The sequence below is a fragment of the Oryx dammah genome, unplaced genomic scaffold, assembly GCF_014754425.2.
Source record: "Oryx dammah isolate SB20612 unplaced genomic scaffold, SCBI_Odam_1.1 HiC_scaffold_2, whole genome shotgun sequence".
Classification (NCBI taxonomy): domain Eukaryota; kingdom Metazoa; phylum Chordata; class Mammalia; order Artiodactyla; family Bovidae; genus Oryx; species Oryx dammah.
Genome location: NW_024070186.1, coordinates 7,942,284 through 7,967,102, shown reverse-complemented (window position 1 = coordinate 7,967,102; position 24,819 = coordinate 7,942,284). Strand labels below are relative to the sequence as shown.

At 43.8% G+C, this 24,819-nt stretch overlaps 1 protein-coding gene across 9 annotated transcripts in view; it reads left to right on the top strand.

Annotated features, from left to right (window-relative positions):
• TTC3 (tetratricopeptide repeat domain 3) overlaps positions 1 to 20,090 on the top strand; it is a 129,488-nt gene extending 109,398 nt beyond the window's left edge. For all 9 annotated transcript variants that reach the window (XM_040264149.1, XM_040264113.1, XM_040264095.1 and 6 more), the window contains 10 exons: positions 2,256 to 2,324; positions 3,054 to 3,150; positions 4,822 to 4,922; positions 7,479 to 7,569; positions 8,021 to 8,122; positions 10,041 to 10,378; positions 12,312 to 12,438; positions 12,611 to 12,745; positions 16,325 to 16,417; positions 18,576 to 20,090. In XM_040264149.1, the coding sequence (XP_040120083.1) occupies positions 2,256 to 2,324; positions 3,054 to 3,150; positions 4,822 to 4,922; positions 7,479 to 7,569; positions 8,021 to 8,122; positions 10,041 to 10,378; positions 12,312 to 12,438; positions 12,611 to 12,745; positions 16,325 to 16,417; positions 18,576 to 18,650 (1,228 nt within the window). In that variant the 3' untranslated portion in view covers positions 18,651 to 20,090. The remainder of the gene's footprint in view (positions 1 to 2,255; positions 2,325 to 3,053; positions 3,151 to 4,821; positions 4,923 to 7,478; positions 7,570 to 8,020; positions 8,123 to 10,040; positions 10,379 to 12,311; positions 12,439 to 12,610; positions 12,746 to 16,324; positions 16,418 to 18,575) is intronic.
• The last annotated feature ends 4,729 nt before the right edge of the window (positions 20,091 to 24,819 follow it).

The window sequence follows — 24,819 nt, the reverse complement described above, 5'->3', positions numbered from 1 at the left end:
ATTTTATCCTTTCTGGTATTCAGTTTCAGACTATCAAGTAAAATGAAAATTTTAGACACTGTTCTCATTTCATTTTAAAGAACATCTGTTGGGAATTATCTCACCTACAGCTTTTTCTAAACCTCTCATATTTATACATAAATAAAAGTAGGACTGCAAGTCCAAGAACTTGCTTCTGGTCTGAACACCACTTCTTTCTCTGAACGTTATTTTCGACCCCTTTTCTTTGTTATAAAATGAGGGGACTTGTCTAGATCTAAGGTTTTTTCCAGCACCAAGATTCTGTGGTGATCATTTTATTTATTACTTCCACCCTGAATCTTTAAGTTAGTAAGATTTGGTCCTATAATACGAGGCATTCCGTAATATACATCCAGGCAGTTGTCACGTGGGCTAGGTTTGTTTTAAGATTCTGTGTGATCCGTTCCTAACCCCTGTTTCCCTAAATAATTGTATGAATCCTCAACTTAATTGCTACCTACTGTTGAACAAAATACCTGAAGCTTGCTGGCTTAAATTAACTTAATTTTAATTTGATCCGGATCTTGCATTCTGGGCTGTCTTGGCTGGGCCACCCTTCTGCTGGTCTTGTCAGTGGTTCCCCCTGTGGCTGCGTTTAGCTGGGAGTTGGCTGAAATATTTTGGCCTCTTTCTCTCTATGCGGTTTCAGGGCTTCTTCCTCTCCACGTGACTTCTTCATGTGACTTTTATCTCCAGCACAGTAGCCACACCTCCTGTGTGATGGCTAAGAGCTTCCAAGAGTGCACAGGTAGAAGCTGCCAGGCCCTCTGAAGCTTCAGGCCCAGAACCGTCAGCATCACTTCTGCCACATATTGTTGTTTCGGGCAAATTGCAGGCCTGGTCCAGATTGAAGGGTGTTAATAAGGGGAGGCGTGGTTCCCTGGGGGCTCCACTGACCACACTCACTGTTCAGGGCATTTATGTTTCGTCCACTTGCTGTGCCCTGTGATCAGGTGAATTTCATTATGAGTATTGCTAACCTTAACCTTTGGACAGTTTTTAAGTCGTCATTTATAAAGCATGATAAAATGGAAAATACTGCATATGTCATGTAATTTTGATTTTGCTCAAAGTTTCATTAAAAGAACACATGGAAATCTAAAAAGCTTTTTACCTCTTACTGTTTGAGCAAGTACAGTCTTAATTTTTAAGTTACTCAAAAATTCTGGAGTATTTATATTTTAATTTTTTCATATGTTCAGTTCAGACATACTATCAAACTAGACAAAATAAATGAAACGGAGACTGTTGATAAAATTTTTTTCTATGCTATCATAAAAATAATTTCTGCTGAGGAATAATTTTTTATTGTCTTTTCAGTTTATTAGTGTATTTCTTTGCCTTTTTCTGTTGTAGTTTAAAGATAGGCTATAGGCTTCTTTATGCTTTTTGTACTTTGCAAAAAAAGCTAAATTTTTATATTTAGATCTTAAAACTTTTTGGATCCCTTAGAGAACAACAAAGGTATATGAGGTTATTTTATTGATTTTTCTATGCTTTAGATCACAGTTGGTATTCATTAAGAAATGAATGGTCACGAGGAGCTCATGGTAGGTGCAGTGATGCAAGTCAGAGATAATTGTTGAAGGAAGGCAGAAATTCCATGAAAAGCTACCCAGTGTTGAAAACTTAGAGGAACTGTTTTACAAAAGAACTGAAATGGCATTTAAATTGGTAGTTTGCGGAAATGGGTTTTTATCCAGTAGAGATGACTAAAAAGGTTGAAGGAGAGCATGGAAGAGGCAGAACTCTCTTGGTACGGGGTATTGCTTATTAAGAATCAAAGATTTACACACTTTGTTTTGAAGAATTATCCTACTGTGTGCATGCGTGTATGTGTGTGTGTAATTGGACTTCAGGTTCTGGCTTAAAAAAATAGAAGGCTGTTTCATTTTGAGTGAGAACCTGTGTTACACCGGTGATGACCCAACACCTTATTCCTCTGTCCTGTGTTGAACCACCTGGATGGAGGTGCTCCTGACACAGGACTGAGACGGGGTCTGTGCTGCAGACACACAACGCAGAGTGAAGAAAAGGCGATCTGCCCTCCAGGTGTAGAAGGGAAATTTTTCCAAAAGGAAAAGGACCCAAATTCTTTGCCTATTTAGAAGATACTAGAAATGAAACGTAAAGAAATCAAGAAATGTTTGCATGGATGTAGAATTTACTCTGTGAGATTGTGCTTTTAAAAATCTTTGAAAATTGATTAAAATTTGGTGATTATGCTTTTGCAGGTATACGCAGGAAAACGATGGAAAGGAAAAGGCACTTGAATTACTTCTGGATCAGTCCCTTGAAATCAGGCAAATTAAGCTTAAATTGATTTTTATATCTTATTATATTCTTAATATCAGAGGCACAGTCTGAATATAGACATCCAAATATATTTTTGCTTGTTTCTTTTAAATAATTGTTTCTCTTTTAAAAAATTGTGTTTTATTATTTATATTAGTAAATAAATTTATTCTTTAAGTATTTTTATTTCATGATGTTTTCTACTTTTATTTCTCATTGACAGTATAAAAAGTCCTAAATTTAGCATTGTTCATTACTCTTCATTTCCTTTGAATTAACCTGAAACTAAAAATGTATTTTAAAAACTTACATTACTTGAAATAACAGTCTCAACTATTGTAGTTCATTCCTCTACAATTAAAAAATTATTAAAGAATGTTTGTTATGAACCTATAAAAAGTTTTCCCTTTAATCTTTACTACTGCAAATAATGTTTGTACATACTGGAAGCCAGTATGTATATAAACTTCACCTAACTTCATAAAAATGGGGAACCCATTTCACAGCATTGCCACCAAGTAACTTACTTTTAATTTCTCATCTTCCTTTGATCATTTGCAGAGAGCAAATAATGAGTCTTGTGTTAAGTAGCGAAATGTTGGGCAAGAAGTTTCTCTGGAAGATGTTCTGTTGTCTGTTTGTGGCATGACTTCAGCGCTAACCTGACTTCACCCTTTGTGAGCTCACTGGTTATATTTTTTTCAGTTAATTTTTTTTGTTTTCTTTAATATTTACAGTAATACATTTACAAATGAGAAAATGAAAATAGAAGAGAGTATAAAGAAAGGGAAAGAGCATTATGAAGAGAGTCTTCAAAGGGCTGTGGATGCAGAGGTGAGTCTGGAGTACTCGGTGACTGACAGATTCGGCAGAGTGTCATTTGTTTACTCCGCGTTTAATTACACATGAGCAGGACGACATTGCTGGGAAGTGTGGAGACTGAGGGGTATCCTTTCATCCATAATCCTGTCTCCCTGAAACAACCACTCTCTCCTTGCCTATAACTTTGAAATTTTTTTCCTTTATGCCTATCTTATGATAGTGTGTACACCATGTTTTGTGACTAGCTTTCCTTATTTAACACAGTTTAGTCATTTTCAATGCTCTGTACTTTTAATAGCTTCATTATATTTAATCAAGTGATGAAGTAGCCAACCAAAAAACCTATTTGCCAGTGCTGGAAAAGGAACTTGGAAATAATATACTTATTAAGAATATATACTCTCTTTCCTCCCCCTGGAAGAATATATACTAAAGTCAGTATACTATTTGAGAAACTACTGAGACAAAAATAATTATCTCTGGCTATATTCTATTGAATTCCTGAAACATGGTTGCCTTTGTTTTTCTAATTTGCAAAGTAAATGTTATTTATTAGTAAATGTGTCCACGATTATTTTAGAAAGGTAAGGAAGAGCTTAACTCATGCAGTCTGTAAACATGGGTCTTTAAAAGAAATGTCAGCTATGCAGCTGCTTTTCTAAAGGAAGGAAGGAAAAAAAGAGTCCCAGTGTTTACTTCTGCTTCGTGGGCCCTTTTCCTGCATCTCTGTCCCCAAGTCACCCAGTTGCCATTTACCACCATTTAGCAAGCAGTTTTGCCTGGTGGGCCCTGTCAAGATTACTGACACCTGAATTAAAGCAAGGCCAGTCTACATTTTCTGCAGTGACTTTGACACAAATGGCCAGTTGGCTTCTGTGGGGAGCCAGAGTCTAAAGTTTTCAAAACTTACTCTTGCTGGTAATAACTTACCCTAAGCTGTGCAGTAGCACCTTGCTGTGCACCCCTCCTCTGTGTGATAGTTTGCACCTGCTGGTCCCAGACTCCACTCCATCCCCTCCTCCCCTCCCACTCGCCAACCACGAGTCTGCTTCCTAGGCCTTTAAATCCATAGGTGCAGCCTTGTCGCTGTTCTGCAGGGTTCTGGCTCTCTGCTTACCATGGTCAGCACCTTAGATTATGCACACCAGGTGTATACTTTCAGGTAACCTAGCTCTGTGCTCCTGTATGACTTCAGCAGTAAGCCTTGTGGAAAGTTTCATATCTAAGAAAGTATCGCTCTAAGAATATAATTTTACTATCACTTCGTTATTCTGTTTTCAAATCCTAAAGTTTTTTTTTTTTTTAATTAATTCTGGGCTGTGCTGAGTCTTCCTTGCTGCATGTGAGCTTTCTCTAGTTGCCCCAAGCAGGGGTGTCTCTTGTTAGGGAACATAGGCTTTGGAAGTTCGGGCTTCAATAGTTGCAGCACACAGGCTCAGCAGTTGTCGTGCACAGGCCCAGTTACCCCAAGGCCTGTGGAATCTTCACAAAACCCAGTGGACCACCAGAGAGGTCCGAAAAGTTTTAGTTCAGGTTCACTTGAGAGAAACGATAGCTAAATTCTGGTCACTCTTCTGCTCATGTGTCATTTAAGGAGAAACTTGAAAGTGGCTTAGAATGTTTGCTTTCACAGCTTTAAAATAGTTTGTTTTAAAATGCTTACATTCTCTCATCTAATGGTAGGTATCTGTGCTTGAAAACTGGAAGGACGTGGAAGTGTGTAAGTTACAGAGCATGGAGTCCCAGGCCGAAGGGCTTCTCAAGAACTTGAAGCTAATGAGCAGGTACTGTGGTGTCACAGGTGTCTTTCCACAATTGTTATTGAGGAAATAAAGATTAGGGCTGATTTGATGAAAAATTATATTCAGTTCAGTTCAGTCGCTCAGTCATCTCCAACTCTTTGTGACCCCATGGACTGCACCATGCCAGGCCTCCCTGTCCATCACCAACTCCCGGAGTTTACTCAAACTCATGTCCATTGAGTCAGAGATGCCATTCAACCATCTCATCCTCTGTCGTCCCCTTCTCCTGCCTTCAGTCTTTCCCAGCATCAGGGTCTTTTCAGATGAGTCTGTTCTTCTCATCAGGTGGTGAAAGTATTGGAGTTTCAGCTTCACCATCAGTCCTTTCAATGGATAGTCAGGACTGATTTCCTTTAGGGTGTACTGGTTCGATCTTGCAGTCCATGGGACTTTATTTTTAATAGTTATTATAATTAACACATGTTCAATCATGGGAAAATCAAAACATATCAACAAAATGATAAATCATCCTAATTTTCAATTGAGTTATAACTAGTTAATTTAGTTTTGTGGTAAATCCATTAAGGTTTGGGGGGAAAAAAAGAAAATTTATATATAGTTATTCACTAAGTAATATACAGTGGTGGTTTAGTCACTAAGTCATGTCTGACACTTTGTAATCCCATAGTCTGTGAACCTACCAGGCTCCTCTGTCAATGGGATTCTCCAGGCAAGAATACTGGAGTGGGTTGCCATGCCCTCCTCTAGGAGATCCTTGCAACCCAAGAATCGAACTTAGGTCTCCTGCATTGCAGGTAGATTCTTTACTGACTGAGCTAAAAGGGAAGCCCAAGCAGTATATAGGAAACTTATTTTCATATCAGTAATTACATTTCTCCAGCCTAATTTTAAAAGGTTGAATAGTAGTCCAGTGTACAACCATGTCATGATTTATTAAATAGCTCTGTAGTGGGAGAGCTGGGGTTGTTTGCACATTATGCTATTCAGAGCTGCACTGGGGCAGATATCCTTATAGCTAAATTATTAGTCATTTCCATGGAATGAATAAATTCCTGGAATGAATAAATTCCTGGAATGAAGATCACATTTTTGAGGCTTTTCAACAGTGGCCTTCCATAAGAATAGTTATTTAACAGTCCTACCGGTAGAGTGTGGGAATGTCGCTTTCAAAGATATTTACATATGGTCATTTTTTCAACTTCCCTGGTGGCTCAGACTGTAAAATGTCTGCCTACAACGCAGGAGACCCGGGTTCAATCCCTGGGTCAGGAAGATCTCCTGGAGAAGGAAATGGCAACCCACTCCAGTATTCTTGCCTGGAAAATCCCATGGACGGAGGAGCCTGGTAGGCTACAGTCCATGGGGTCACAGAATCGGGCACAACTGTGCGACTTCACTTTCTTTCACTTTTCTTTCATTTTTCAACCCTCCATAATCTTTACCTGTTTTTGTTTATTTTGCTTTCTTTTTGGAATAAGGTTTACCATGAGAAGCCAGAGAGTCTCCTTCAGTCTAGAATATAGCACTTTTCTATATGGATTTTTGTACATTACTTTTCATCTGGTCCTTTTATCACATTCCACATACAAGTTTTAACTTTTTAATTCCTAGTGTTTTTTTAATTTAAATTTCAAACTCTCAGTGTTGACCAGAGATTCTACAGATCATGGAAAAACAGTTTTAATGTACAGTTCTTTTTTTTTCTTCTTTTTTCAAGATTAAATTTTTTTCACATCAGAAAACCTTTCTGATTAAAGGTAGACTTGTATGCTGATTCAGATTACAGGGCTAATACATCTGAGGTTGAGATCGTGTGGTGTTCAGTAGCCAGTGTGCAGCACACCAAGGGCTCTGGATTGTGGTGCATCTGGGAAGCAGATCTCAGGCCGCGCTTTATCTAATAGCATTGACTCCTTAGTAAGCCTCATGGTACACAGGTGGTCTGTCTTAGGGGGTCTGTGCTAACTCTGCTCATTCCACCAAAGGGTGGCAAAAGAGGAAAGCCATGAAAGCAGTGTTCTGGTTCTTCTTTAAGATGTATGAGAACAGACATAACCACGGATTGGTGGGAGTGATCTTCTCAATTGGAGTAGAAAGCTTGTGTGTCACTTTCAGTAAACCAGATTCATAAGGTGCTGAGAAGTTTAATGTAGCCTGTTAGACCCCACCCTTTGTTTTACAATGAAGTAGGGATGAAGGTTTTATTGGAATGTATCCAGGCTGCCAACTTTTGGTTTGTTTTTCAATGCTAAGATAGCCTTTGATGTTAAATATGAAGATGTCAACTGAAGAATTGTCTAATCTTCAAATGTGAGGAGAGAAGGTAAAATTCAGGAGAATATGTGCTCTCTGTCCACCAGTTTTGGGCTTTGGGTTAGGTCAGTTGATAATATTTCCTAAAGTGTAGTGACTTTGTAAGATACACAGTTCTTTAAAAATCATCTTTTTTGCTATGTGTGCATGATCCTGTTTCTCTCATTATCTTTAAATGTTTATTTTCATTTGTACTTTAGTGCTTTCAATTTTTAAAAGTCTTCAAGTGGACATCAGCAGTTTTATGTTTTTCTCCTCTCTCAGTGATTCGGCCGCGTATTCTGACATGGACTCAGACATACATTCATGGGAGTCATTTCTTTCTGATGTTAGAGAAGAAATTGAGAAAGCAAAGGTAAGCTATGTGGTATTTTATCACTCTGTCAAAATCTGTCTGATGGTTATAATTCTAAAAGAGGTAGTGTAATACTGAAACTTTCTTTTTTGGGCTGTTAAAGACATTTTTTTGTTGGAATTAAGACTTTTTCATGAAAGAAATATTATCTTGTTAACTATTTAAGCTCAGCCCTTGATTGATAAGATAGCAAAGTTATGTTTGATAAGGCTTAGAGCATTCTAGTTAATAATTAGAGTAATATTAGAGTTAATTAGTTAGAATTAACAGTTCTAGTTATTTTGAACTTCTTTCCTTACAAGAAGTAACCTTGCATCCCAGTTATATTTCTTGGGAAATGGTTGAGCATTTGTTATGTATGTATAGTAAGGGGGAAAATATTATTAATGGACAGTTGTGGTTTTCCTTGGAATTTGTTAGGAAAACTTAACATTTTCCTTTCTACTTACAGTCTCAGTTTGAAGAACAAATTCAGGCAATTAAAAATGGTTCTCGGCTCAGTGAACTTCCTAAAGTGCAGATTTCTGAGCTTTCGTTTCCTACTTGTAACACAGTGAGTCTGTTACATCTCTTTTTTTTTCTTTTTTGAAGGAAACAGAACTGAAAAGGAGTGAGGCACAATTTCTTTACTAGCTGGCCACGAGTAGTTTGTTGTTACTGGTTTGGGAGTGGGCGCGAGCTGGGTGAATAATTACCTTACTGTCTGCATCAGGTGCTAGATGAAGCCCTCATCAGAGTGGCCCTCGTTCGCCCCCCACCCCATGACCCTTCCATCTATGCATTCAGCCTCAGCTAAGGCAGTAGGCTCTGGAGGTGCAGTCAGAACCTGATCTTGAAAGTGTTTTTCTTCTCTATACTATGCACTCTTAATATTCAAACTTACTGTGGATTCATCTGCAAAAATAGAAATAAAGATTTAAAATGTTAAAAAGGTTAGCCACTTTGAACTGTGTAAAATATTCTATTGAGCACCAGTGTTTTCAAGTTCTTAAAACACATACAGAGGGGGAAAAGCATGAGATCTCAGTACAATATTTTACTGTTAATTTCTAATTCTAGTTTATGTGATTTTATAAATGACTCAAAAGAATTTTAAAATTGAAAACCTTGGGAACTCTCAGTGTGCCAGGGGCTTGAATAATTAGAACCCTAAAAATAGTTTACTTTGTGTGTCACATCTCTGCTATTCATTCATCGGGTATTTAGTGGTGATCAGATGCGGATTAGATGCGGTCTGTGCCCTCAGAATGCACATGGGTTTGGGAGTGACTTCAAGCCCATAATTATAAGCAAAGTGCGCCAAGAACATAGAATGCCATGGCAGCAGAAATCAGGGGGAACTAACTTAACCCCAAGGCCTAGGCCTCAGCAGAAGCTCCCTTGCTGGAGGTCTCAGTGAGCCAGAGATCTGGAATAGGAGTTCACCAAGCAGAAGGAGGGGGACAGAGAGAGAGAGAGAGAGTGTGTGTGTGTGTGTGTGTGTGTGTGTGTGTGTAGGGCTGTGTGGTGTGAAGTTTCAGGGTCAAAACGTTCAGATGGAGGAAATAGCATATTTGGAGGCTAGAAAAAGAACACCTTTCACAGCTGTGAAAGAAGTTCACTAGGACAAAGGGGACTGTAGGGAAAAGATTGTGATACCGTACCCACGGGCCAGAACAAAGGGAGCCTTATTCCGTAAGGTGTGCTCCGCAGTGTGGACTGCCCCTCAGTTCACTGAGCAGCCAGTGTAGGTTTCCAGTTAGGAAATGACGTCAGCCTGACTGCAGTGTGGAGACCTGGTGGGAGAGGGGCCCAGGTGAGGGATGTGCAGTGGATCGGGTGCAGCTCGCCTTCCCCACCGGGCCCAGCGAGAGAGGCAGCAGGGCTGGAGGGAGGAGAGCCATTTCCGGTGTTCAGGTGGTCAGCTGAAAAAGGCACTGCCTGTGCGTTCAGGGCTCAGCATGAGTGTGTCGGGGAGTGGACGCCAAATCTGGTCTGTGTCAGGTGGTGCCAGAGGAAGAGCAGGTGAGAAAGCCTGCCTGGAGGCTGTGTTTGCAGACACAGTTTGAGTGCCCTTGGAATCACCCAAGGGGAGCTGCCTTTTAGGATGTTTGGATCTCAGGAAGGTATTCTAGAGTGGAATCATTTAAAAAGGGGGAATTATTTGCAACAAGCACGCAGTCGTGGAGGCGTGAGAGGGGGTAGCCTGGGATGCAGACTGGGGCTCTGACAACAGGAGGGGCCTCAGCCCTTTGGCATGGACTGCAGAGCTTCGGGGAGAGCCCAGCGGGGCCTGGCAGCGTGGAACCCTGAACAGCTTGTTTTGAGAGAGACAGTTACCAGTGACTTTTAAGGACAATAACATTTAATTTGTTATAGTTGAAGTTCTGTGCACTTGAGCAAGCAGGATTCATTATAGTTGTGCTTAATCATTAGTCTTTGTTCATGGATCTAACTCTTAGTGATCAGCTTTTGTGGTGTATTCCTCTCAGATTCATCCTAAATTACTTCCTGAGTCTTCAGGCCGGGATGGTCAAGGTCCCTCCACTTCTACAAGTCATGGGACCAGAGACCAGACAGCAGCTCCGGAGGAGTCAAGTCTGGGCTCTGCCGCTGACAGCCCAGTGGAGTCGCCCTCCTGCAGCCAGAAAGTCCCCCAGCTGCCAGAGTGTGAGGGCACTGGCCAGGCAGCTGGGCCAGAACCAGGCCTGGTGGCTGATCAGAAGTTACCTGTTGCTCCAGAGCGTGCCACTCATCCAAGCCAGTCTCCAAAGAAGCCGTTCAATAGCATTATTGAGCACCTGTCGGTGGTGTTCCCTTGTTACAGCAGGTACGAATCTAAAACGTGAGCAGCACTGGTAAACGCTTTGTTGAACTGATGTTTCCTGATCAGATAACAGTTTGGCCAATTAGGAGCTGATGTGGAAAGGACTATGCAATTATTTAACTCAGAAGGACAAACACTGCATTTGTCTTCCTTTTGTAAACATAAAAGTGAGCATTTCAAACAGATTAATCCACACTCATCAGAACCCATGGCAGTTTGCTAAGATTTGGATGATCGCAGTAACATGCTCCAGCACTAATTATGGAATCAATAAATGAACTTCAAAACATTAGTTTTGTATCATTTCAGGGGGAAAAAAAATCTCACATATATCAAAGAAGGCAGCAGCAACTTACACTTTGTTGAACAGCCCCTCTGATTTGTTAGAGGTGTGAGGTGAAGAGACTGGATACAGTTTGCCAGTGAGTAAGGTGTGTGAGCATGTTGTGGAGGGAGAGGTAGGGAGAGCTGATTTACAGTGTGTGTTAGTGTCTGCTGTAAACAAAATGGATCAGTTAGACAAACACATATATCCACTCTTGCAGATTCTTTTCCTTGTGGGTCATTTCAAAGTATTGAGTAGAGCTCCCTGTGCTGTGTAGCTGGTCCTTATTAGTTATCTGCTTTATGTATAGTAGTGTGTATGTGTCAGTCCTAATGTCCCAATTTATCCATCCTCCCTTTCCCCCCAAGTAACCATAAGTTTCACATCTGTGACTCTTTCTGTTTTGTAAGTTCATTTGTACCATTTTTTTAGTTTCTGCATATAAGCAATGTCCTACGATGTTGGTCTTTCTCTGACTGACGTCACTCAGGACAGCCTCAAGGTCCATCCGTGTTGCTGCAGGTGGGGAGAGCTGCCTTTAAGTAAGGCAGCCAGAGCCATCAGTTGGGCACTTCCGGAGTGCTCCTGCATCGACCTCTGACCTCACTCTCCACATGGGTACGAGGGGGCAGAGGGACTCCTTGTCTCAGGCCAGAGGGAAGGTGAAGTGGAGGGAATGTCTCAGGGATACAGCGCAGAAGAGAGGAATCCACATCCAGGAATGATCCTCCGCACCTCTCGTGTTACTTCTGTCTTTGACACAGTATTAGTCATAGTCTCTGGGATGAACTTCTGAAACACAGTGGTTAATTATGATTGGCCAGAATTAATGTTTTGTCAGTGGAGCCCTGGCCACTTGGAAGTAAGTATCTTGTCTGCACGGGGACATATTTAGCGTAAGTTTGAGAAGCATTGTAAGTTCTCTCAATAGCAATTACCATGCAAGTTAGTAAAAATAGTCAAGTTGTAATTACCAGAAGTACCTTACAAATAAAATTGTTTGCAGTCCTGTCTAAATTTGGCAGAATAAACATATGTTGCTTATGTTAACTTGCTTTTCTGCAAGTTAAAGCATATGAGGTATTAGTACTGTAGATACCAACTTCCTATTGATTAATGATATAATCACATCTACTGCTACCTGTGAAAAATGCAGGAAAACTGTGAAAACTTCGTCAGATTCTTATTTTATTTATTTTTTTGTCAGATTTTTAAAGGGAGAAAGTAAAAAAGTAGTTTGTTCTTAGAGATTTTATTGATTTCCAGTCAGATCCAGTGGTGTCTGATCATTCAGTGATTTAAAGCTACAGTATGTCCAGGCTCTTAAGAAGTCAGGTTTCTAAGTAGGGAGGGAGATCTGAAACGGATCTGCCAGGTACACTGTTGCTTTGAAAATATATTAAAACAAATATTTTAGGAATAATGTTGAAATGTTCACAATGCTTTTTTTGAGTGATTTTGCTGCTTTTACTACAGTTACTGTTGTTTACAAATGAATTATTTGTGTATTTGATTTCTTTTCTTTTCAGCTGCTGGGTTGATGCTGGACATAATATTTTTTCACAGTAGAAAACTTTGACTTTGTCTTGACTTCCCCGCTTTCCCTTTCAGCACGGAGCTTGCTGGTTTTATTAAAAAAGTTAGAAACAAAAACAAGACCTCTCTATCTGGATTGAGTATTGACGAAATTGTGCAAAGAGTGACACAGCACATCCTTGACGAAGAGAGAAAGAAAAAGGTCAGTGTTTCATTTAAATTCATTATATACTCCACTTTCTTCCTGTTTATTTATAAAATGTGAGAATTGTGGGGGAAAATGCTTCCAACAAAAGATGGGGAGCAATGTAGTAGACAGTGCTCACGTTTTTGGGTAATTGAACTTGCTTCCCTACTATACATTCTGGCCCCAGCCAAATCCAGGAAAGGACCAGAGGCCGTCTGCACCCAGCTCTGCTGTTCCTGTGCCCAGGGCCGCCCAGGACCCGCCCTCCGTGCCTGTCGGAGCATCACCCGAAACCAGGGGGCCGAAGACCGAGGACGTCCCTGTGAGTGTTGTGTGCGTGACCGTGGCATTCCTTCTGTTCTGTGAAGAGCGGGAAGAAAGCAGCTGTTAGTCCATGATGTAGCCTCATGTTTTTCATTTCTCAATGGACTTTCTTTGAGCTTCAGTTAGAAGCCACGTTTAGGTGACTTGAGTGTTCGGTTAGAGGAGCTGGTGACTAGCAAGGTTCTCCCCACCATTGTGGGGACTTCAGGGCCCCTGCATGTGGGGACAAGAGGTACAGTAGCCACACCATGGACACGAGGCCTGTAGATGGTCAGATCTGTTCCTCACATCAAGTGTGAATAGTTGGCAGAGTTGATTTTTGGCCACTTTTCTTCTATGTGACCATAGGCTTTGGAATCACACGAACTTGGTTTCATCACTGATAACACTGTAAGGCTGGATCATATCTGCTTGTTGGGGTTGTTGTCTGGATGAAGTGCTGTGGTGGGGTTAGCAGGGTCCCATGCTGTTCTCAGAACAGACTGGCTGCTTCCCTCTCCTCCCCTTCATGTGCCTGGGGGCGGGGGTTGGGGCATGCTGAAATGGGCTGAGGTTGCTTTTATTTGATATAGTGATTTAAATTGTTTATTGTCCTTTTAGACAATGAGAATGTTAGTTACATAGAACTTTCTATAAAATACCATTATATCTATGATCTCAGTTGATAAGGTATTATAACTGTCTTTATGAATGAGGAAACCAAGGCACTGATGACTCATGCTTCTGGCCGGCGTTCCTTCCTTTGATTTGCGCGTGCGGCGTGTAATCCCCTATCCTCACGCACATGGACCTCACCTGCTGGGGACCATGCAGTAGGCACTGAACATGTGGGTGGTAGGGAGGCAGTCCCCTGGGTGGCTCCCAGCTGTGGGATCCAGGGGGAATTCTGGCGTAGATCACATCTTCCCCATCTGTCCAGCTTCAGGTGAAAGTAAAATGAGAAGAGCTGCGGGCAGAGTGGGGTCGGCGGTGTAGGACTGCACGGAGAGCGCTGGTTCGCTGACCTGACCTAGGCCGTGCCTCCTTCTGTGAACTTGTTTTTGTCCCTCCCATACATTTTCACTTTCCACCAGCCTTCGGAGATTTTCCTCATCACATACACTTAGGTGCCAGAGGGTACCCCCCCCACCCCCCTAATTGAGAAAGCTTATACCGTGCAGAGCATTCCTGCCAAGCCTGGCTGGAATCCACTGCCTCTCAGGGGTATTCAGCTGGTTATGTGCTCTGTGGTCCAACAACCAGACTGGCTTCTCAGCATTCTCACTGATTTGTGTGTAAGTGCGCACATGCACACTCGCACACTTATTGGCCACCCTAAGTTAGACCATAATCACCTTTCAAGGTGAGATTACTTTCTGCTTCACGGTTCATGGTAATAAAGACGTGAAAGCTTACTTACAAGAAAAATATGTATTGAAACCAAGACTTAATTTGCTAATCATAGGTTTTTTGTTTTGTTTTTTTTTTTTTAAGTAACAATGTTCTGTATTTTTAACCACAAAACCACATAAGTAATGAATGTGGTTCTTAATAGAAGAACCTTCTTTTATTAAGAATGTTCCTAACAAAAAGAACATATAAAGAACCCCAAAACCCACCCTGTAACGGTGACCAGTATTATCATATTGATGCATTTTTTCTGAACTCTTTTTTATCTGTGTGTATATGTGAATTTAGTCAAAACCATATACATATATTTGTGTTCTTTTTACTTTTTCACTCAGAAATACACTGTGCCGAAGTTATCATGTTGGGAAGTAGTAACTTTTTTTTTTTTTTTCTAAATTTTGTGCTGTGCTGTGCTTAGTCACTCAGTTATGTCCGACTCCCTGCAACCCCATGGACTACAGCTCCCCAGGCCCCAAGGCCACCTTGCAGAGGCCTTGACCTGTCATTTCCCCCAGCGCTGTTGCCTCCAGTTCTCCCAGACCCTTCCCTGGGGGCCACAGAGGGGAGGGGAGCGAGATCGCGTCTGTCCCATCACTGCCTGGTGCCCGGTGGTGGCTACAGTGCCCTGAGAGGGACAGAAGAACCTGTTCAGCAGTTCAGGGATTCACAGCCTTCAGGCACTGCCCCGACCCTACTCCCTGGCCATCACCCACTGCTGGGGCTGCATTCACTCACTTTCTGACAGTTCCCAGAGCCTCCCTTTGGGGCCAGATTCCTCACTGGCTGCTAAGAACACACGGAAGCAAACTATTTCCTGCCTTCAGGGTGCTCAGAGTTAAGAGGGGGGAGAGAGAGTTGAGGAGAAGGCCGCAGCGTGGGGGGGTGCTAGGGGCTGCAGGGAGGTCGTGGTGCCCTGAGTCCTAGGGTGGCACCGGCTCCGCTTCCAGATGAGAATGCTATCTCTGTCCCCAGACTGAGTGGCGGGGCCGGGAGCCCTCCCACTCACCTGTGTCCCCTGACAGGGATGTTGCTGAATGAGCCATCAGTTTGTTTTGATTTGATTTATGCAAGCAATCCCAGAGAAGGCAATGGCACCCGACTCCAGTACTCTTGCCTGGAAAATCCCATGGACGGAGGAGCCTGGTAGGCTACAGTCCATGGGGTCGCGAAGAGTCGGACACGACTGAGCAACTTCCCTTTTACTTTTCACTTTCATGCATTGGAGAAGGAAATGGCAACCCACTCCAATGTTCTTGCCTGGAGAATCCCAGGGACGGGGGAGCCTGGTGGGCTGCCATCTGTGGGGTCACACAGAGTTGGACACGACTGAAGTGACTTAGCAGCAGTAGCAGATGCAAATAATCCACATTCATAGAAACTTTAGAAAAATAGCAAAGAAAAAGTTAAATCTCTCAACCCAAAGTAGCCAGTCACCATCATTAACATTTTATATCTTTCCAGATTCTTTTCTAGGCATCTCTATATACAGACATTCTCTCTCTGTTTAAAAACTTAAATTATATAATCATATGATACCTACTGTTTTGTTAGCCTGTTATTATTCAGAGAGCTTTTGGGACCAGCTTTCTACACCTAGTGGCTCAGATGGTAAAGCTTCTGCCTGCAATGCGGGAGACTCAGGTTCATGCCCTGGGTTGGGAAGATCCCCTGGAGGAAGGCATGACAACCCACTCCAGTATTCTTGCCTGGAAAAGCCCATGGATGGAGGATCCTGGCCAGTTCATGGGGTCGCAAAGAGTCGGACATGACTGAACAACTTCACTTTCACCTTCTGTACCAAGAATTATGGAATTCAGTTCCATAATTTTAATCATCCCCATGATAATCCATAGTGTATAGGTGTCATAATTTGTTACTGTCTCCAGCTGTTAGATTATTAGATGAATAGTTAATTTGTAATATGCAGCTAGTACCATACTTCAGGTATGGAATGGGATAAATAGGTATTTGTAGTATTTTAACTGTGAGTGAGTTAACTGTATAAATCATGGTTTTTATCTGAGAAAATGAAACCTTTGTTTTTTCCTAAGAAATGTTATTCAGAAATAAGTTGTTTCTCAGTCTGCTTAACTGTAATTGAGAATAATTTGCACCCTGTGCTACAAAAGTTTTGGAAAGCCAGTTGTGGGAAGAGTCCTTTATTACTGGGATACATTTGTTTCCGCAGGTGTCCTGTGCCAATTCCTGTGAAATGTGCCGAGAAGCATTCAAGTCCAAACACGCGCGTGAGCTGCAGTGTGGGCACAGGCTTCACAAAGGGGTGAGAGTTCTCTGTGGCACTTTTCACGCCACGCATCCTGACTGTGGAGTGTTTAGAAAAGAGAAAGGGACTTTTTCCCCTAGGCTTCAGTCCTTGCATCTTCCAAGCAAATTCCAAGCGTGCTGTGTACGTGGCCATCATCCCCCTCCCGAGACTGTGCTGTGGGGAGAGGGGTGGACTCTGGGCCTCTGGCGCGCTCTGCATGGTCCTCTCCGTGTCGGGTAGGGAGAGCACTCGGCTCTCTCAGTCGCTAAAATTCAAAGAGTGTGATTTCCTTACAAGCTCTTACACGCGTTGTCAAACAGATAGACGGTGAAATAGCTTGTCAGTTTAGTGCAGTGTGTTAAGTAAGTTTAACACTTTAGAAAAGAGAAAGGAAACCTGATGGGCTCCACTGTGCCTGGGGGATTCTGGCTTGGGCCCCTCCGGGATGGATGTTAGCTGTTCTGGGGTTTTGGGTGCTGTGAGCACTCATCCTGCACCCCAGCTGCTGGATTAGAGCCCATCCCATCTCTGCTCTGTCAGTGTATGAATCCCTGAGAGAAGGGGCGTGCACTCTGTGTGTGTGCATGTGCGTGTGCATGCGTGCACTGAGTCATGTCTGACTCCTTGTGACCCCGTGGGCTGTAGCCCACCAGGCTCCTCTGTCCATGGAATTCTCCAGGCAAGAATACTGGAGGGGTTGCCATGCCCTGCTCCAGGGGATCTTCTCGACCCAGGGATCAAACCCGCGTCTCTTGAGTCTCCTGCATTGGCTCGTGCCGCCAGAGTCCAGGCCGACTGCAGTCTCTAGTATGCCTGTCTCCTTCCTGGCCGGGGGTCCCGCCAGCCCAGCTGTAGTCTCTCGTGTGCCTGTCTCCTTCCTGGGTGGGGGTCCTACCTGGGCTCTGAGCTTACCGCACTTAGCTCCGTAGCAGCAGCAGGCCAGCCAGTGTGTGTGTGTGCAGACTGGGGAGGGACAAGGAACAAGACCCGGCAGACGGGGAGTCCAAGGGCCTGGAAAGTGCCGGCCTCCAGCAGTTAGGGCAGCTGAAGCAGACTGGACTGGAGCGGAGCAGGAAGGGGAGGCATAGTCAGACCCTGAGGCTTCACGGTCACATCCTGAGGTGCGAGTCCTTGTTCCTGGGGCTTGGTCCAAACTCCTGCCCTGAGCAGGCTCTGGTGTCCCTGGTTGTTGAGTGGCTCAAGGTCCCCCTGGACGTCACGGGTGATAGCTTACAGTGAACAGGGTCACATTCATGGCCTCTGAAGGAGAGAATTTGGTTTCCAGGCCAGAGATGAGGTTTGATCACTCAGAGGTTTTGTGTAGCAGAGTTTTATTACAGTGAAAAAGGGACACAGAAAGCTTCTGACATAGACCTCAGAAGTGGGTAGAGTGCCCTACCCATCTGTCTTAACAAGGCCTTATATACGTTTTCACTTGGTTACTAACAATAGAGACGTCTTACCAGACCCACTCCCACAACACAACTCTTAAGGTAAGAAGTTTAGTCAGAAGGTTCTTGTTAAGAAAGAGAAACATGTCTTCAAACAAGATACAGTGTTGTTACATAATCATTAGTACAGAGCTTAAGGAAAGACAAAGGGCTTCCCTGATAGCTCAGTTGGTAAAGAATCTGCCTGCAATGCAGGAGACTGTAGTTTGATTCCTGGGTCGGGAAGATCCCCTGGGGAAGGGATAGGCTACCCACTCCAGTATTCCTGGGCTTCCCTGGTGGCTCAGCTGGTGAAGAATCCTCCTGCAGTGCAGGAGACCTGGGTCCGATCCCTGGATTGGGAAGATCCCCTGGAGACGGGAAAGGCTACCCACTCCAGTAGTCTGGCCTGGAGAATTCCATGGACTGTATAGACCATGGGCTCACAAAGAGTTGGACACGACAGCAACTTTCACTCTCACTTTTAAGGAAAAACATCCCCTGAGCAAGATGACTTGTTTTGTTGTGTAATCATTAGCTCTGGGCCTAAAAAACGTCTTATAAGATGAAGAAATGTAAACAAACAAAAAACACTCTCCCTTTTTGAGGGCCCCAAACTCCAACCTACCTAAGAGAGTCAGTCTCTCACGGTGAAGTCACCATGTCTGCCGAGGCGAGTGGCACAGGAGAGCCCAGGTCCCCAGGCTCCTAAAGGGCCAGCTAATTGTCTTCTCTTATTTCAGTGCTTCAAGCAGTGGCTGAAGAGCCAGCGCACCTGCCCAGCCTGCCTGGGTCACGACCTCCTGTCAGAGGAGTAGCAGCTGCCCGGCTGGAGGAGGCCCGCCTGCTGTTCTCAGCAGCTACAGCTCGCACTGGAGATACACTGCTTGTTGAGTTGGAAGACTAGCAGTGTATTCCCTTTGGTATCAAAAGCGGACACCTGAAGCTTCTTTGCACTCTGTGTCGCAGTGCTAATAAATGGAACTCTTTAATACAGCTGAGAGTAAGTAATTTCCCCACTCTGACTAGATATACAGTAATCGCCAAGTGGTGGCTGATAAAATCACATGTAACCCCTTCCTTCTGTAGTTGGGGCTGCTGCAGAGGCGCGCTCTGAGATGGAAGGAAAAGACAGTGAGTGCCTCAAAGCGGGACTTGATTATCAGCGCCCTTGGCCTGCTAAAGTGCCCCACGGGAGAAGGTTTTTGAGATTGGTATTCCTGAACTTACACCTACATTTTTCCTCAAAGATTCTGTGTTTTTAAAAATGAGCTTAAGCAGACCACCTTTTAATAGGTTGTAATGTTAATATTGGCTGATTTCAGACCAGAAGAGTCAAGTCTCCTATTCATATGATTTTTCATTTCATTATTTTTTCTTCCCAGTAGATTTGTAAGTGCTTGTTTTCCATCTTTCAAAGACACAATGATTTTTGAAAATCAGTTACAAAACCCTTACTAACATCAGCTGAAACTTCTTAACCCCTGAAGTTGAGGCTCCCTTGTCATCATCCCACCCCCGGGTCTGGAGCGGACTGTTTTTGAATACCTTACTGTTCTCGTTAGTGACCTCTGTCCCCCTCTCTGAATTAGACAACAAGCTTTTGGGTATCTGTCTGGCACACAGCAGCAGCTGAGGGAAACAGTCACCATCATTCCCTTTCCTTACCCCACCACCAAAAAGAGATGCTTGTATAATTAGACAGTCCTGAGATGTTTCTGTTATAGCTGTTCGTGTTTGACATTTGTGTAGAGTCATGCATGCACGTGTTTACTGTAGCCTGAGAACAAAACCGCAGCTGCATTAGACAAACTGCTTATCTTCAGTGATTTATAGACGGTAGTAGACATAGAACCATGAATTCCAGGCACATTCCATCTCTCTCAAACCGGAAGGATCAAAAAGTGTTTTTCCCACGCGTTCTCTGTTTCCCTCAGAAGCTCAGAGTCCCAGGTTCACGTGCTGACGCAGTCGCCTCTGTCTGCTTTGCTTCTCCCTCGGTTTTGACGTCTTAGTGACTTAGTGCATAGACGCTTATTCCATATTTTGAAGCAGGTCACTAAATCATTGTCTGCATGTTCAGAATAACTGAGGACTTGCAGATATGAAGGTACACAGGGACCCGTGTGTAGCAGCAGGCACAGCGGGAAAGGAGAACAGCTAGAGTGAGAGGATGTGTTCGTGCATAACCTCAAACTGTTACTTGTGAACATGTCTTACACGTGTCCTGTGTCGAAATAAAGAGCGTTCTAAAATAACAGCTGTGTTATCCATTCTTTGTCTAATTTAAAGCATTCTGCTTGAAAATTCAAGACATATATTATGCTACCAATTTAAAAGGTGATTTGTTTGGACAGAAGAGCCACTGTACGTCTGAGGAGTCTAATCAAGAGTTCCAAGGGCATTTTCAAAACTGGATCAAAGCATCCTTTTGCTTAATTAAGTAGAGGTTGCTAAACTCAAGTTCACAAGATTGGCTGTTGAAATCTGTGAATGGAAAGACTAGACAGAGATGATAGAGTTTACTGTTCTAGGCTAGGATGAGAGGTTTTTCAGGCGAATACGTATGAGAGTGTCGAAGTTAACCAGATTGCATTTCTCACTGCTGATCTCTGTGAGGCACTTGCGGAGGGTTAGCAGACTTCTGGTTCACACCAAAATGACCTTGATACATGGTCCTGTCCCAGAGCCTGTGGCTTGGACCAGATAACGCCTGTGGATGATGTAGGTTGGACCAGCTTTTAGGGACCTTTTGGTCCTTGTGGATACAGGGCTGCTGAGGCTGGTGACAAAGGGCTCCCTGACAGAGGACCTTCTAGTCTGCCGAGCACCAAGAGACGGTTCAGGAAAGCCCGTGTTATCAGTCTCTGTCTTCAATCTGATAGTGTTTAATTCAGAATAGTGTATAACTTTGAGCAGTGACTATTCCTAAGACTTTGGATTATTTTTCCCTGCTGAAAAGTTTATGCTATACATAAGGCATAATCCAGTGCAAAACTGAAATGTTACTCTAGCATTGCAAAACGTTACCACCTTTTAAAAATTTTAATTGGAGGATAATTACAGTATTGTGATGGATCTTGCTATACATTACTACATTTTTAAGGTAATTTCAAAGACTAGAGTAGAAACAGGTGGGCCAAGTGATCACAACACAAGACAGAAGCAGTGAAGTAATTTTAGGTAGCTTTTCAGTCAGAAGATGCTCTCTGGAGAGATGGATTAAAGAAAACAGGTAAAAGAGATAATAGCAAAGGTGGAAATTGCTTTCATCATCATGTGAAGTACTTGCTGATGCAGCTGATAAAAAGCAAAGACAGTCAAGTCTTTATAAAGACGGACAGGCTTGTCAGAATGAAGACCAAAAACATCTCCAGTGTAACCCTTCTTGAAAGAAACTACTTTTCAGGCATTTTAATTTTAATCAAATTTAATAAACATTAATCATCAAACCTTATTCAAAGAATAATTTTAAAAAGAATGCATCGCCATAGCTAATACCCTTTTCCTCTTCATCCCGACGTGATCTGCTTAGAGGGCACGCCCACCTTCATGTAGCCACATACCTTCAGTACTCTGCTGAGAAGGTGGGCACACCTGGACGCCAGTGAGAACAGCTGGGTAGTGAGCACCTGCTGCATGCTAGGCCCTGGGCACAGCATCCTGATACGGCAGTGAAGGAGGGACGTGGACTCCACAAAACTCATCTTCCAGTTACAGTAAACAAATTCAGAATGTAACTTGGTGCCGAGGAGGACTTTAAAGAAGTATCAAGGAAGGTATACAGATGAATAATAAAATCCCTATAAAGTGCTTAGCACAGTATCTAGCACATGAACCTATGACAAAGGGGATCTAGTAACTATTACCCTGGTCAGGGTCTGGAAGTTGGACAAGGAGAGAGCTTGGTGGTCTTGTGTAAGAAAAGTTTCATTAGATTTTGTTGTTCAGTTGCTAAGTCTTCTCTGTCTCTGCAACCCCATGGACTGCATGCAGCACGCCAGGCTTCCCGGTCCCTCACCATCTCCCGGAGTTTACTCAGACTCATGTCCATTGAGTCAGTGATGCCATCCAACCATCTCATACCTGTCGTCCCCTTCTCCTCCTGCCCTCAGTCTTTCCCAGCGTCAGGGTCTTTTCCAGTGAGTCGGCTCTTCGCATCAGGTGGCCAAAGTATTGGAGCTTCAGCATGTTCAGGGTTGCTTTTCATTAGATTAGGAAGCCTGGATTGTGGAATGTAGTCAAGTAGAAAAAAGAAATCCCATCACCTCAAAGTCATTTTGAAAAATAACAGCTTTGTTCCTGAAATCTCCCCAAGTTGACTTTGTCTCCATCATGATTCCATAGTGAAGGATGATCTCACCTGTGGCTGTCCCATTACCTGAAGGAGCAGTTTTGAGGTTGCTTTTCTGTTCAGTTTGGGTTTAGACCGAGAGCTCTGAGCCTAGCTTGGCAGGGGTCTTATGTTGGCATGGTAGAGGCCTGGTTCATCCCACTGGAGGAGGCATGTGACCCCAGCTCCCCTGTTTGGGGGGAGGACTGTTAGTGTCATCGCCCCCAGTCTATATTGTCTCTTCTGGTTGGATGGCGTCACTGACTTGATGGACATGAGTTGGAGCAAGCTCCAGGAATTGATGGACCAGGAAACCTGGTGTGCCGCAGTCCAGGGGGTCACAAAGAGTTGGACACAACTGAGCAACTGAACTGATTTATCCTTTAAAGGAACAAGAATGAGAAAATATTCAGCCAAAGTCTAGAAATTAACAGTAGTAAACTACAAAATCCTAATGAGACTGTCATCAGTAATCAGAAGAAAAAAGCTTTTGTCTACATTAAGAATACTAATTTTGCGTATACACACAGGAGAAAGTCAACCCTAACCTCACATCATACACAGACATAGTTCCTAATGGATAGGTTCCAGTGGTCCTAAGTATGGAAAATGAAATAGTTTTTCTACAGAAAACAAATCTTGTCCTTAGCAAAGATTTACTATGATGTAAGTGCTAGCCATGAAGATAAAAATCTGATAAATTGGGTATTGTTATAATTAATGACTCTTACCAAGTCAAGCTATGAAGTTGAGGAAGCTTGTAATACTTCCAACAAAGTTTCCAAGATGTATTAAAAAAAAATGGGTCATAAATGAAAAATATACGATATACTTAGAAATGAGCAAAAGATTTGAATAGGCTCTTCACAGCCATCCAATGGTTAATAGGCATTTCAATAGCCAGGTGTGTTTCTGTCATCAAATACAAATTAAAACCAGTAACATCCTGCAGATGCCCACCAGGATGGCTGAAAGTAAAAAAGAGAACTAATCCTGTAGTGCCCAAGGACACAGTCCCCAGGCACACACTTAACAGAAACGCGTGCCGCCGTGCAAGTGTTTCATACTTGGCTTCAACTGGAAACCACCCAAGCATCCCTCGTCGTAAAATGCACAGGTCGTGGCCTCTTCACACAATGGAATGATTGTCAGCAACGAGATGAAGGGACTGCTGCTGCACACAACCACACAGAGGATTCTCACAGAACTGAGCCAAAGTAGTCCAACAAAATGGAGCTCCACTTAACGTGACTTCAGAGAATGAAGCTGGTGGCAGAGGGCAGTTAGCTGTGAGGCGATGCTGCTGACAGGGAAAGGCTGGAAGGGCGCTCTCATCTTCAGCTGAGCCGTGCTTACATGAATTTGTGGAGCTATACATTAAAAATATGCACTTTCCTGTCGTCGTTTTCAATAAAACTAAACCTTTCAAAACACGAGAACAAGACGATATGCCTGGCCCCTGGAGGCAGTGATAACTGTGGGCCCTGCGGTGCTCCTGGGGAAGTTGGCCTCCCCCTTCCCACACGCAGCGGCCCCTCACAGATATGAGACTCCGTTCCTGCTGAGGCCTGGAGCGACCTGAAGGCCCCACTGTGCCCCCTCCTGTGGTTGCTGGTTCCCGCAGCCTGCCAGTGGGCACCTCGGCGTGCCAGTGGGCCTTCGGGAAGTTGCCCTGGAAAGTAGGGAGGAGGTGAGCCTGATGCCAACTGGTCATTGCTGCTGAGTCAAGAGGAAGGAAGCCAGACCACACCTTACTAGTAAGGTAGTGCCAGCCGCCTTGCCGCTGCCTGGTACCAGCCGGGAGGACCATCCTTGGCACGGGTGAGGTCTGAGGTGCTGGCGTCTGCCCCAACTGGCCCCTGTAACAGGAGCCAGTTGTTCGCTTTTCAGCACTTCTGTGAGCTGGCTGTTGAACACAACTACTGTTAAGAGTTGAATTACATAAGCTTACAATGAAATTATATATGTATTTTAAAAGGCAATTACTTCCTGATTACTGCAGTTTATTACTTAGGCTTTGCCAGTTACTGTAGGGTGGAAATCCTGTGTAAGACGCTATGCGTCTCTTCCCAGCGCAGTCCTGTGGTGTCACATAGATACCTTAGGATCTACAGAGGGGTCACACAGGTGGCCTGAAATTAGCTATTGGCAGGAGTATTTACACCACAGAAATTGGCAAACGCTACACATAACTCCTCCCCCCACACCCCCCACCCCCACCCCCACCTCCCCAAAGCATCTGTGAAGGAGGAGTCTTCTGTAGGAGAAGCAGCCTGCCTAGTGCACGCTTCTCATCTCAGTTCCCATGGTGATCAGGGGACTTGGACACGTAGCCCTTCTGAGATGCTTTAGGCTGAAAGAGCTGCTCCCCTCAGCTCTGTTTGCTGGGGGTTCTCACTCTCAGTGCCGTGGGTGTGTGCTGCCCCTGCCCCCACAGACCCCATCCCAGGCGGGCTCCCCTTTGGCTGTCATCCTGGAGGGAATACTCAGGTCACTGTGGAGCCCCAGGCCTGCAGGGGCAGAGGCCCAGAGTCCAGCCCTGAATCCGCCTCCCCGACAGCATCTTTGCTCCCCTGTCCCCTGGCCCTGCCGCAGCTCCCCTGCTGAAACCAAGAAGACTCCTTGTTCTGGTGGGGCCCCTGCCTTGGGAGTGT